This window comes from Geotrypetes seraphini, chromosome 4, assembly GCF_902459505.1.
Source record: "Geotrypetes seraphini chromosome 4, aGeoSer1.1, whole genome shotgun sequence".
In the NCBI taxonomy this organism is placed as follows: domain Eukaryota; kingdom Metazoa; phylum Chordata; class Amphibia; order Gymnophiona; family Dermophiidae; genus Geotrypetes; species Geotrypetes seraphini.
The window spans coordinates 54,711,651-54,724,671 of record NC_047087.1 but is presented as its reverse complement, the minus strand read 5'-3'; the positions used below and the strand labels follow the sequence as shown (position 1 = coordinate 54,724,671).

At 44.1% G+C, this 13,021-nt stretch overlaps 1 protein-coding gene across 2 annotated transcripts in view; it reads right to left on the bottom strand.

Moving 5' to 3' along the window:
- Positions 1 to 13,021, bottom strand: part of NOD2 (nucleotide binding oligomerization domain containing 2) — a 127,974-nt gene that overhangs the window by 48,543 nt on the left and 66,410 nt on the right. For both annotated transcript variants that reach the window (XM_033942886.1, XM_033942887.1), the window contains exon 4: positions 12,566 to 12,671. In XM_033942886.1, the coding sequence (XP_033798777.1) occupies positions 12,566 to 12,671 (106 nt within the window). The remainder of the gene's footprint in view (positions 1 to 12,565; positions 12,672 to 13,021) is intronic.

Here is a 13,021-nt window from a genome sequence, read left to right as displayed (position 1 = left end):
GAAGCACTCTGCGAACATCCAGCAATTTCCTGGGTTCCAAGAGAGTGAAAGCAGGCAACTGTATTTCCTAGTTGACATGAAAACTGGAAACCATTTTCAGTAAGAAAGAAGGTACAGTATGCAGTATCATTCCAGACTCTGAAATTCTGAGGAAGGGTTCTATGCACATGAAGGCCTGCAGTTCTGACACCCACCAAGCTGAAATGATTGCCACTAAAAACAGCATGAGGTCTAACAGTTATGCCTGTTCCAGTGGTTTAGAGAGTGCCCCCATGAAAAAATTAAGACTCCACGATGGAAAGTGGAGATTATACTGGAGGATGCAGGCGCAATGCCTCCTTCAGAAACCTGGCCACATCTGAGTGTGAAACTAAGGTCTTCTGTGCACCTGAAATTTAAAACACAAAAAGCTTGTACTTAAATTTTGAGGAAGCCTACTGCCAGACCTTTCTCATGTCCCTCCTGCAGGAATGCAAGAAACAAAGAGATTGACGCCAAAACCAGGTTCTCACTCTTCTGTGAGCACAAGACCTGGGAATACTTCCATGCTTTCACATAAGTGGCTAACATTGATTGCTTCTTGGATTGTAAGAGGGTAATCACACCATCCAGATAGCTTTTATGCGTTAAGGTTGCACAGTCAAGAACCATACTGTAAGACCACAGTGCTCAGAATCCAGCAGGGTGATTGGGTCCTGCGTGAGCAGCCGCTGATAGTATGGGAGTCTGAGGCCCTAATCCCTCAGTAGATGGACGAGATCTGCATACCATGGATGCCTTGGCCAATCTGGTGAAACTAGAACTACTAGCCCCGAGTGTGACTGTATTATTTGCAGGACTCTGCCTATCATGGGCCATGAAGGGAAGAGAGAGGGGCCCTGCCTTTGGTCATGGGTGTCCCATCTGTCACTTCCTGGCTTGTATCTTCAACTGAAGAACTGCACTGCTTTCCTAATGGCCCCCGATACCAACAAATCGAACATCAGAAGTCCGTAATGACTCATAATGCTGTTGAATGCCTCCTGAGATAGTGCCCATTTTCCAAGATCTGGGGTCTTCCAGCTGGGAAAATCCGCTTGCACATTGTCCACTCCAACTACATTTGCTGCCGAGAGAGCCAGTAGGTGGATCTCCACCCACTGAAATATTTGAGCTTCTAGGCATAGAGGAGCACTTTTGGTACCCCCCGTGCCGATTGACATAAGCTATCATCATTGCACTCTCCACGGTGTGCTTTTGTACATCTACAATGCCAGGTGGATGGCTCTTAATTCCAACCGGTTGATCGACCACTTCTTCTGGAAGGAGAACCAGCATCTCTGAATTGAGCACCCTTTCACAATGCACTCCCCAACCATAGAGGCTGGTATCTTTAGTCAGAAAGAATCACCCATGAAGAGATACAGAGAGACACTCCTTGAGCTTGGTACTGAGGCTCCAGCCACCAGATCAAACTGTGTCTTGCCTCCACTGTCCAACGTACATGAATCTGTAACTCATCCTTTTGCGGGCACCAGCGGGATAGAAACGCCTCCTGGAGAGGGCGCAGGTGCGCCTATGCCTAAGGAACCACATCTATAGTTGCTACCATCAACCCCCAGCACCTGCAGGCAATGCCAAGCTGTTGTGCTGGCTTGTCTCAAAACTCCTTGATCTGCCGCTTGAGTGTCACTCTAAGGGCTTCTAGCAGAAAAATTTGGTTCTCCTTTGTATTGAACAGAATCCTCACATGCTCCAGGAATTGTGTTGGCTCTAGGTAGCTCTTCTGGAAGTTGACCACCCAGCTCAAGTTTTGCAGAAGCTGGACCACACAGTGCATTGCTGTCCTCCCTTTAAATTTGGATGGAGCTCTTATCAGCCAGTCCTCCAGATATAGATGCACCTGAATCTCTGTCTTGCAGAGATGTGCTACTTCACTTTGGTGAAGGTACATGGCACTGTGGCCAGACCAAATGCCAGGGCCAAGAGCTGGAAATAATGGTCTAGAACATGGAGCCATAAGAACCTCTGTGTTCTAGAAAAATGGGAATGTGAAGATAGGTCTCTGTCAAATTCAGAGAGGCGAGAAATTCCCCGGTGCCAATGAAGTGATGACTGACTGCACAGTCTCTATTTGGAAACAGGATACCTTGAGGGCCACATTGACCAACCTGAGATCCAAAATTGGCCTCTAGTTTGCTGAGTCTCTTCTTGGCACTATAAAATATATGGAGTATCTGCCTAAGCCCAATTCTTCTTCTGGAGCGAGATCTCTGGCCACTAGCTTCAGCAGCCTCCGCATCGTCACTTGAACTCTTGACTGTTCTTTCTGATCTCCTTGCTGGACAGCCTACAAAAGATCCGGATGGAGACAAAAGAACTTGAGCTTATACCCCTTCTGAACAATCTCCAGTACCCAGCAGTCTAAAGTGATCTCCGCCTAAGCCTCCCAATAGATCGATAACTTCCCACCTATCTTTGGAGGTTTGGCTGTTGCCCTAGCATCATAACTACATCTTGGAAGCAGATGAGGGGCACCTGGCACCTCCAAAGTTCTGTCTCGAGCCTCCCGGTAGTGGCAAAAAACACCTAGAACTGCAAAAAATTACTTTAACCTGACCCCTTAGGGGCTCTCGGTCTGCTGTCAGGCAAAGACATTAGCATGTGATCCTGCACACTAACCATGATTTTCCAAAGAACAATTGTCCTTTAAAAGGTAATTTGTTCTGTGTCGCCTTGGAAGATGAGTTCCCCCACCCCAACAGCAAATATAGCATTGGCAAAAACTTTGCTCAGTACCTTAAAAATATCATATAGAGCATCTGCTACATATTCCACTCTCAACAGGAGAAACTGCTGATCCATCCCGGCCTCCACCTCCGGATCATAGCACAGTTTGGAATGAAAGGCACATGTTACATAGGATGCTGCAGACACCGCCTGTAATCCCACAGCTGCGACCTCAAACTGTTTCTTAAGAACAAATCCCAGTCTGTGGATCTAGGTATCTTTCAACACCACTCCGCCTTCGCAGGGGAGAGATGTACACTTAATTACTTGGGTCACCAGGGAATCCACCTTTGATGTGCCAAAAAGATCGTTAAACTCGGCATCCATTGGATAAAGCTTCACTATGGCCCTGACCACCTGAAGGGGCTCCTCCGGGACCTCTCCCTGCTCCATTAGCATGTGAGAAATATCCTGATGTGAGGGAAAGCATGTCTGAGGCTTAATGCTGCTTATAAGCTGTATTATTCTAATTTGTTAAAAATTACTGTTCCTGATGTTTTTTTACTTCCCTGTACACCACCTTGAACTGAAAGGCTAATGCGGTATATAAATAAATATTTATGTTATGTTATAAGCGAGCTTTACGCAGATGAGGTCTGTGGAGTTTCTTCTTTAGTTCTTGAAAAAACTTCATAATTACTTCCAAAAGCGCTGAGGGCTTGAACAGCCTGTGCATAGTCGAGTCCTCTCCAAGATCAAGAGCTTCCACCTGTTCCAGATCCAGCTCTTCCAGACGTGATATGGAATCCCATGCTACTGAGCATCCAGACTGGGAAAGTAAAGGCATGGACATGGAATCCAAATTATTCCAGTTGTCCTTCAACTGAGCCTCCATTTCTTCCACATGACTCCAATGAGGGGGAAGTTCACCCTTGGAAGGAGAGACCACTGGTGCCAGCATTACTGCTAACCCCAAGGGCTCTACATGGTTGCTGTTAAACAAACATGCTTAATACATCATATTGATCAATCCTGAAGCAAAACCATACTCAGGACACCCCAAGATCCCTTGATCCAATGTCCCTTTCTGGGTTTTTGTGGGGAACACACATTTGCTTTTTCCCATCTGGTATCCCCCAAGGGAACTAGGGAAGGCTAAGTCCATGGCTCCCCCCCCCCCTTTCAAGTGCTGCTCAGCACATGGAACATGGATGATCCTCGGCCCATCATCCAGCACAAATCTGGCATGAATATGAAGCATCCTAGCCTGAGGAGTCCATCCTACCTGATTTTAAACTAAATTGAAGTGTTTTGAGGCAGTCTTTTATTTGGAAATTGGAAAATTCAAGATGGCCACTGTGTAGCAATTTTAGCACCAAAAATGGACTGTGAGAGCTACACTAGGGTCAAAAATTAGAAATTGGGGATTTTATAGGGATTTCTAGCCACAGCACCCCACAAAAATTCAGTTTTTAAGAACCCCCTCCCCTGATTTTCTTCCTAAGGCTGTCAGCCTTGTACTCACTGTGCAATGCTTACGAAGGGAGCTGCCTGGGCTGAAATTGCAACCAGAGAAATGGGAGAACTTTTGCCTCAAACAAGCCTGGAATCTGGATGGCTTGCTTCTTCTGACTGCCTCTCCAACCCACCGAATTACCAGAGACATCAGCCCTCACCGGAACCTGTGTGCACAGGAAGAGAATGCAGTTGGCTCCAATCCTGGTAGAAAACTACCTCAGAGCCCCTCAGCCTGTGCCAAGCCCACTGCGGACAGAACCAGTAGTGAGCCATGCTCCCAAGGGAATAGTCCCTGAGATCCCGGACTGGAAAGCAGTCTGCCCCTTGGCTACAGACTTCTGACCTCAGTCTGAGCTCTCCCGCAGCAGTCAGAGATATCCCAAATCTTGGAGCCTCTGCAGGACCGAAAAGCTCACGATCAGACAAAACCCTTCCAGAAATAAAGGAAAAATAAACACGAGCAAATTAGATTGGCTCCTACCACCTTGTGTGTAGAGAGACAAACTTGGGAGTAACAGGACAGACCAGAGAGTAGGGAGATGGAGCAAAGAAAATGCTAATGAGGCTCTCTACACAAATCTCACAGGAAAGGATTGACTACCCAAGAGTTCAAGAATGAGGTGCCTATTGTGCTAGAAACTTCCATTTTGAGACCATTTAAAAGTTAATTGTGAAACATTTACACACGGTACACACCTGCATGAAAATCACATAGATTTGGTGATGTTTTACCATACACCATGGGAGCAAAGCTACAACTGCGCATCTCCATTTAGGCACCCTGAGATCATGCAGTGGAAGCCTATTCTATAACAGCGTTTTCCACTACTCCCCTTTCCCTTCCCTTCCCACGGTCTTGCCGGCTCCCTTAGTCCCTTCCCGCCCACCCCTTCCCTTCCCGCAGTCCCCACAAACTTGCCGACTCCAGCAGCGTCCGACATCATCAGAGATGCGGCAGAGCAAATTAGGGCAGTAGAAGGCCCCGAAGCAGCATGTGTAGAGTGCTGTGGACGCTGCTGGAGTCGGCAGGTTTGTCAGGACCACGGGGAGGGGAGCGGCAAGGGACTAAGTGAGCCGGTCAGACGGCGGGAAGGGATGGGAGGGTCAGACTGCGATGGGAGTATCAACGGGGGTTCGGGTAGTTCTTTTTTGAAGTTTATTTTTAAGTTCAAAGCCGCGACGGCGGCTTCTTTCTTGATTCCCGCCTACATCGGAAGCCTTCTCATATGCAGGTGCGGCTCGAGAGAGGAGTCGCCACCGCGGCTTTGAACTTCAGCCGTGTAAATAAAGAGGGGGTAGTGTCTCTGGTGTCCAGTTTTTTGCCCCCCCCTTCCCTCCGATGGAGGAAATATCTGGAGGTTGCAAAGAAACTTTCCATGCCGAGGCTGTAAATAAAGAAGGGGTAGTGTCTCTGCTGTAGAGCTTTTTGCCTCCCCTCCCTTCCCTCCGGCTCCGATGGAGGAAAATCTGGAGGTCTGCGAGTTTGGGGCAGTTGTAAGAGTGCATGCATATCACCTTCAGAGGCAAACTGTATTGTGCGAGCAAGAAAGCCAGCATTTTCCAATTTGTCTGGCGGTCACTTGAAAGCTAAGCACGCATGCGCACTGTGCCGACCACAGAACTACAGATCAGGGATCAGGGAACACGGTGGTAAGAGTGTGCATGCGCGCTTAGCATTTTATTATAGTAGATTATTCTTTAATAATGGATGGATGAACAGAAGTATATTTTAATGACTGTAGAAATATACCTTCTGTAAAAGATTAATTAAAACAAAAACAGAATGAGTAATCTTTGCTCATGGATGTCATAACCATAGTAGAACAAGGATCTAACACACATGAAGTATTAATCAAATATGTAACTACTTTCTCATCTTTTAGGGGTTACCGGCAAAAAGCTATCCCAGATTCAGAGAAAGAGGCTAAAATGGTGTGGGGTGGGGCTGAGATGGAATATGGTGGTCCAAATTAAAATTCTTGTGATGGCAATACCTGTGTCACCAGTAAAGGAACAGTTGGGGTACTTTTGAACAAAGCTGCCTCTCCCACCTAATACCTATGTTATTGATGGTATTATACACACTGAACACACTCCAGGGAATTATGTGTCAAAAATACATTGAAATAATGCACCAAAATAATGAAACATATTAAACAGAACAGTATTTGCAATATTATGAAAATATACTTAGATACTTTAACACTAGGCTGCCAATCAACCATAGCTCCCAGTCCAGCATCTCCCTTTTGGTCGTGTGAACAGCGATGTTCCAACAGCACTATAGTAGAAATCCTGAAGTTAATGGCAACCATAAAATGATTTGCCTATCAATGCTTGTGGTAGGTTGCCAAATGGCCACCAGGTTTCAGATTTGCTGCCCTTTGGTTTATTGGTGAGATACCAAACATGTTAAAATCAGCCAGTCTAAAAAACATATACCAAAGTTGCAGTTTGCAATGGAGAGGAGAGAAAGTCTGTGTTTTTCAGACTGGCTAGTTTTACATTTTTAAGTTTTATAACTGATTTAGGAAAGATTCTGCAGATTTCTAATGAGTGCTTTTTTTGTAATGTTTTACAGCTATTGCCAATAGGTGATACTTATTGAATAACACCTTTTCTGGGTATGTTTTAACCATACTTTTCCCATAGATTTGGAGGTATCCTCATTTTCCTAGTTTGTATCTACTAATTTCTTTTTCTTGGATCCCCTCTTTTCTTTATTTCAATGCGGAAAGGAATTATTTAATGGAAGTTGTATTATTATTTTTCCTTTTTAGTGCTTAATTTTTATTTTGCTATTCAAATTGTTTATGATTTGATGTAATTTTGAAAATCAATTAAATAATAAAAACAAACAAACAAAACCTTACAGCCACACAGAATCTATAAAGCTATTCTACACCATCATAGCACTTACTTCCAGGAATCACACAAGAGCCTACCTAGGAAAACATAGCACTATAAACATGTCAGTGGGCACTAGAACATTAATATACCTATTAAACAAACTGGATTAGTACATATATTCAATGCTATCAAAATAACTGGACTCTTTTTCAAAAGCAGAAACAGGCAGTCTCTTACCAAGAATGAAATAAAAAGCCACAAACTAAAAACAGAAATGCTCGTAAAGCCGAAGCAAAGTATTGTAATCGGGTTCCAAAGTGAAAATGTCAATCATATTGGTTCTCTGAGTAATTACATTACATTACATTAGTGATTTCTATTCCGCCATTACCTTGCGGTTCAAGGCAGATTACATAAGAAGTTATCTAGACATTTCCAGAGGTATTACAGAGTGGAGCGGGTTGCTACAGGGGATTGAGATGATTCTTGCGGTATTAATTTTGTCCTTAAGAATTTCTTGAATTTCATGGTTTTTATTTCTTTTCTGAAAGTTTTGTAGTCTGGGGTTGTGATCAGTAAATTGGAGAGTTGGTAGTCTAGTTTTGCTGCTTGTGTGACTAGAAGGCCATCGTACAGTTTTTTTCTTTTGACATCTCTGATTGGAGGGTGCGTGAATGGTGTGTGGGTTCTCCTATGTCTGGTGGTGGTAGTTTGGATTAGGCGGTTGTTCAAGTAGGCTGGGCTGTCTCCCTTAATGGTTTTAAATAGTAGCCAGTAGAATTTGAATAGTATTCTTGATTGCATTGAGAGCCAGTGTGATTCAAGGTATGCCGCTGTGATGTGGTCATGTTTCTTCAGTGAATAGATAAATCTCAGAGCTGTGTTTTGTACTGTTTGTAGTTGTTTTATCATGGTTGTGGGGCAGGGGAGATAGAGGATGTTGCAGTAGTCTAGAACAGTATTTTTCAACCTTTTTACACCTATGGACCGGCAGAAATAAAAGAATTATTCTGTAGATCGGCATCAGTCCGTGGACCGGCGGTTGAAGAACACTGGGCTAAATCGTGGGCCAGATCCCGCCCATCTCTACCCAAACTCCACCCCAGACCATGCCCCCATAATAGTACTAATTGCACCTTGCACGTCCCGTGCCTCATCTGGAAGCCTTCCCTCTGACGTTGCATCATCAGAGAGAAGGCTTCCGGTTCAGGCGCAGGATGCCCGTAGGAGCCACTGCCCATTGCTTTGTGCACTGAATCAGTTAGGAAGAGGGAGCTGGCTCGAAGATAACGCTGCATTGATCGCACCATAGACCGGCGGTTGAAGAACACTGTTTTGGGCCTGATGCACATGCTGGCCCTGTGGACCGGCAGGAAATTCTTGTGGACCGGCACTGTTCCATGGACCGGTGGTTGAAGAACACTGGTCTAGAAGACCTAGGACTAGGGAGTGGACCATGAGCTGGAATTGTTTTCTGTCGAAGAATTTTTGAACTTGCCTTAGGTTTCTCATGACTTCAAATGATTTCTGTATTGTTTTGTTGATTTGTGGCTGCATGGTACAGCATCTATCTATCATCATTCCCAGAAGTTTTAGAGTGGGTTGATTGGGGTATGTGATAGAGTTTATTACTAGGTTTTTTATGGTTGGGGATTTGTTATTTTTGAGGAGTATGAATTTTGTTTTGTCTGGATTCAGTTTCAGTTTGTGGTCTTTTATCCATATTGCTACTGTTTCTAGTGTTCTGTGTAGTGTGTGTGTCGTGGAGGGCATTGGCTGATCAAAAGGAAGGAGAATGGTGATGTCGTCTGCATAGCTATAGGAGATTAATCCTAATTTGTCTAGGCAGATGCCAAGGGATGCAATGTAGAGGTTGAAGAGTATTGGGGATAAAGGTGATCCTTGGGGTACGCTGCAGGGGTTAGACCATGGTTCTGATTTTTCTTTGTCTGTCTTTACTCTGTATGTCCTGGATTGTAGGAATCCTTGAAACCATATGTGTACTTTACCTGTGATTCCTATTGAATCTAGCTCCGGGTGTTGAGGGATTTCCAACCTCAGCCTTTGCCAGGTCAGGTTTTCCCAAATTAATATGCATGAGATCTCATTCAAATTAATTGGGGAAAACCTGAAAACCCAACTGGATTTGGCCCTCGAGGACCAATGTTAGGCAACCTTTTCCCCATATTAGGAAGAAGAAATTCTCGCCAGTAATCACTGAAAACTAGTAGTCAGACCAGAGCTCCATCAGGTATGTGCTCTTAGGACACCATCTTGAATCAGCCAGCACCTCTCTTTATTACCTCTTGACAACAAAGCTGATGCATGCATGCCCATTACATTTTTTATCTATTCCATGCCAAAAATTTCTAGCCATAATGAGCACCACATTCACAAGAGGTAACGAAATATTATGTAAATAATCAGTTTTATGTATATGCACTAATGAACCATATATATATTTATATAGTATATTATCCTGGGCTGCGTTTACCAGTGTACTAGGATATAAGATTCAGCAAAAAGCCATGTAACCCAGTGGCATATCTACAGGTATGTCTGGGTGGGAAAAGGCTTACTCATTTTTGGATCAGGCTCACCCAGTGTCAGCGCCAAATTCCCTTTTCTCTCGATCCTCTGCTAATGGCTCAGTATCTGTCCCCGCCTCTGAACCCCCTCCCTGGTGTATCTCAAAGGCATTTGCAGCGATTCATTTTCACTGCCTGTGCCAGTCTGGCAGGCTTTGCTCCAACTTGTCCCGCTCTCACTGACATCACCTTCTCTTTCCTTATTGGTGGAATATGGTAGAGGGAAGCCTGCCAGACTGGCACAGGGAGCGAAAATGATTGCTGCGGCCGCCTCTGAGATATACCAGGACATATCTGGCCAAGGTATCGAGGTCTCCAGCTTTTCAAGTCCCATAGGTATCTCAGACCACGTAATCAACTGGTTTAGAAGCTTCCTAAGAAATCGATCCTACCAAGTCACCAGTGAGCAAACCAACTCCCAGATCTGGACCAACCCCTATGGTGTTCCCCAAGGCTCCCCTTTATCCCCCACCCTATTTAACCTATATATGTCCTCCTTAGGCCAGGAACTTTCCAAACTGAACTTCCAATCATACATCTATGCAGATGACATCACGATCATCGTCCCCATCTCTACACTGTCAACCGAAACCACACTTCATCTCATCAATCATCAACCACATAGAATAATGGTCAACAAACTCCAAACTAAAGCTAAACCAGGAAAAGACCAAGATATTTATGGCCTCCCCAACAAACAAACCAACAGAATCGGCTATCAACCTAAATGGAACGGACTTCCCAATTAACCCTACCATCAAAATCCTAGGAGTTACCCTAGATCAGCAACTGACACTCGTAGCCCATACCAACATCCTAATCAAAAAATGCTTCCACTTATTATGGAAACTACGCACACTAAAACCATACTTCGATTTCACATCATTCAGATTGTTGGTCCAGTCTCTAGTCCTGAGCTCACTGGACTACTGCAACATAATCTACCTAGGATCTCACAATAAAACCATCAAGAAACTGAGACTCATCCAGAATACAGCCATCTGACTAATCTTTGGCTTGAAAAAATCTGACCACATCATCCCATACTACAAGAAACTTCACTGGCTACCAATCGAGGCCAGAATAATCTTCAAATTTGATTGCCTTTGTTTCAAGACCCTCCTAGGAACCGAACCCACTTACCTCCTGAAAAACCTCACCCTACAGGACAAACTCCGCCTCTTTAGCAGACCATTAAACACCTCACCCTATGGGACAAACTCCGCCTCTCTCGCATTACTGTTCACATTTCCTTCTCCCAAAAGATGCAAATTCAAAAGATTCCTCAACAGGACACTCTCCTTTCAAGCAGGGATTTGGAACAGCACCTTAAGTGACCTAATCCTGAATGCACCAACATACTATTCATTCAGAAAATCACTAAAAACCCACTTATTCAATAAATTTATCTGATTCTTCAATTCCGCTCATCTCTTACCTCTTCATATACACTCCTTCTTCCTACCCTACCACCCCGTTCACTCAACTGTCTTCCACACCTTCCCAAATCTAACTGATATAACTTCGCTGTCCTTACAGCATCTCTTGTTGTATACCGTCTTGAACTGAAAAGGTATGATGCAATATAAATAAAGCTATTATTATTATAAAAGGTCCCTTCCTTAAGTGATTTCAAAGCCACAGAAATGGCAAAGTACCATTTACCAAGTCTTTGGAATGAGCCATGCTACCTCCCCCCCCCCCCCCACACACACACACAAAGTGTGCCAGTGCCTGAGAGTGGTCCTCTGGGAGCCACTGAGGCCTGGTTTCCATCAAGATCCTTCATAAGCTTTCCAAATTTTCCCCAAATAGTTGGTGGCCCCAGCTTATTTAAATGTGCTTTGGAGGCCAGGTCAACCGCCCAATGGTGAAGCTACAACCATCTATGTGCCACCGCCACAGATACTACTGCCTATGATATGCAGACAGTCACAGATTACATTCACCAGAAAGGTTGCTCCCAACTTCAGGCAGTCCATCTCCAGGGACTCCGGCAACTACTGGGCCCATCTCAGGAGAGCACAGACTACACAAAATCTTGCTTTAGCAGCCATTCCGCCTTTCAATTATGGGCATCTTCATATCCAAATCACTCTCTGTTGGAATCATAGTGTTCTTTGTCAGCACTTTCCACTTTAAGCAAGTGATAAAAAACTGTCCATGTCCTCACAAGGTACAGAATATAACTTTCCCAGCAGCTTGGTACTCAATAGGACAGAGCCCTATTCAAGAGAAAGGCCCTGTGAAACTTCTGAAGTACCTCAAGAACGGGGGCCCCCATCTGTCACTTTTGCCTGGGTCCCAGCACAATTAATTCCTTTCTCTGGAACATGCATACTACCAGAGAGTTATTCTCCTCTTGAGAGACTGTCTCCCTAAAGAAATTCTCCAATTTATCTTCTTCCAGTCCCCAGAGATCCCCCAGGGATCTTTATGGTGTGGAATATGACCCCTCTGCAGCTGAAGGGAACAATCCGAGCTAGGGAATTGTCCCTGTCCCCCCAACCTAGCTTTCAGTCTCTATGGTCCTGAGTTTTTATAAGAGAACTCTATAGTACTTTAAAAAAATCTATTTGTATTGTAAACATAGGGCACTTTTTGAAGACAATTTTTTTTACTACTTAGGGCCTATGGGAACAATCTGAACAAAACCCATAACATCTTTTGACTTTTTATTTTCCCTTTAGAGACTACATAAGAAAAGGGTTCTCCCATTTTGTGTCTATGGATAAACTGCTTAGTAAACAGGGCCTTAATAAACAGGGTTCTTTTTCAACAATGATGTAATTTGGAAAAAGACACTGCCACCACAGTACAATCCTACAAAAGAAAACACTAGTCAGAATAAAGATGAAAATGAAGTAATTAAAATGAGGGTAGATTTGTATGTTACTTACCACAATGTAAGGGGAATGATCTATTTTCTAAATGCCACATATGCTGGAAGAGGCACTGAGTTGCTTCATTTCCCTTTGCTTTAATAAGATCAAGGAGTCGTCTTGCCTTTGGGAATAATATCAAATAAATTATTGTTCACAGAAGTTACTGCCAACACTTGGACTTCTAATAAGCCTGCATCCAGCTTATCCAAAAACAAACACAAGCTGGATGAAACTGAGCACATGGCTCTGTAACCATTTCGGTAGATCCAAAGCAGACATGGCCCAGAATGCTTTGGAATGAGCATAAGCAAAATCTTTGATTGGAATGTATGTACAGTATAATCTCATTATAACGGACTCACTTATAACGGAATCTCGCCTATAGCGGACGAGGTCCGCTGGTCCCGGCCGAACGCCATTATAAACATACAGAAAATCATCGGATATAGCGGACTCGCATATAACGGACTT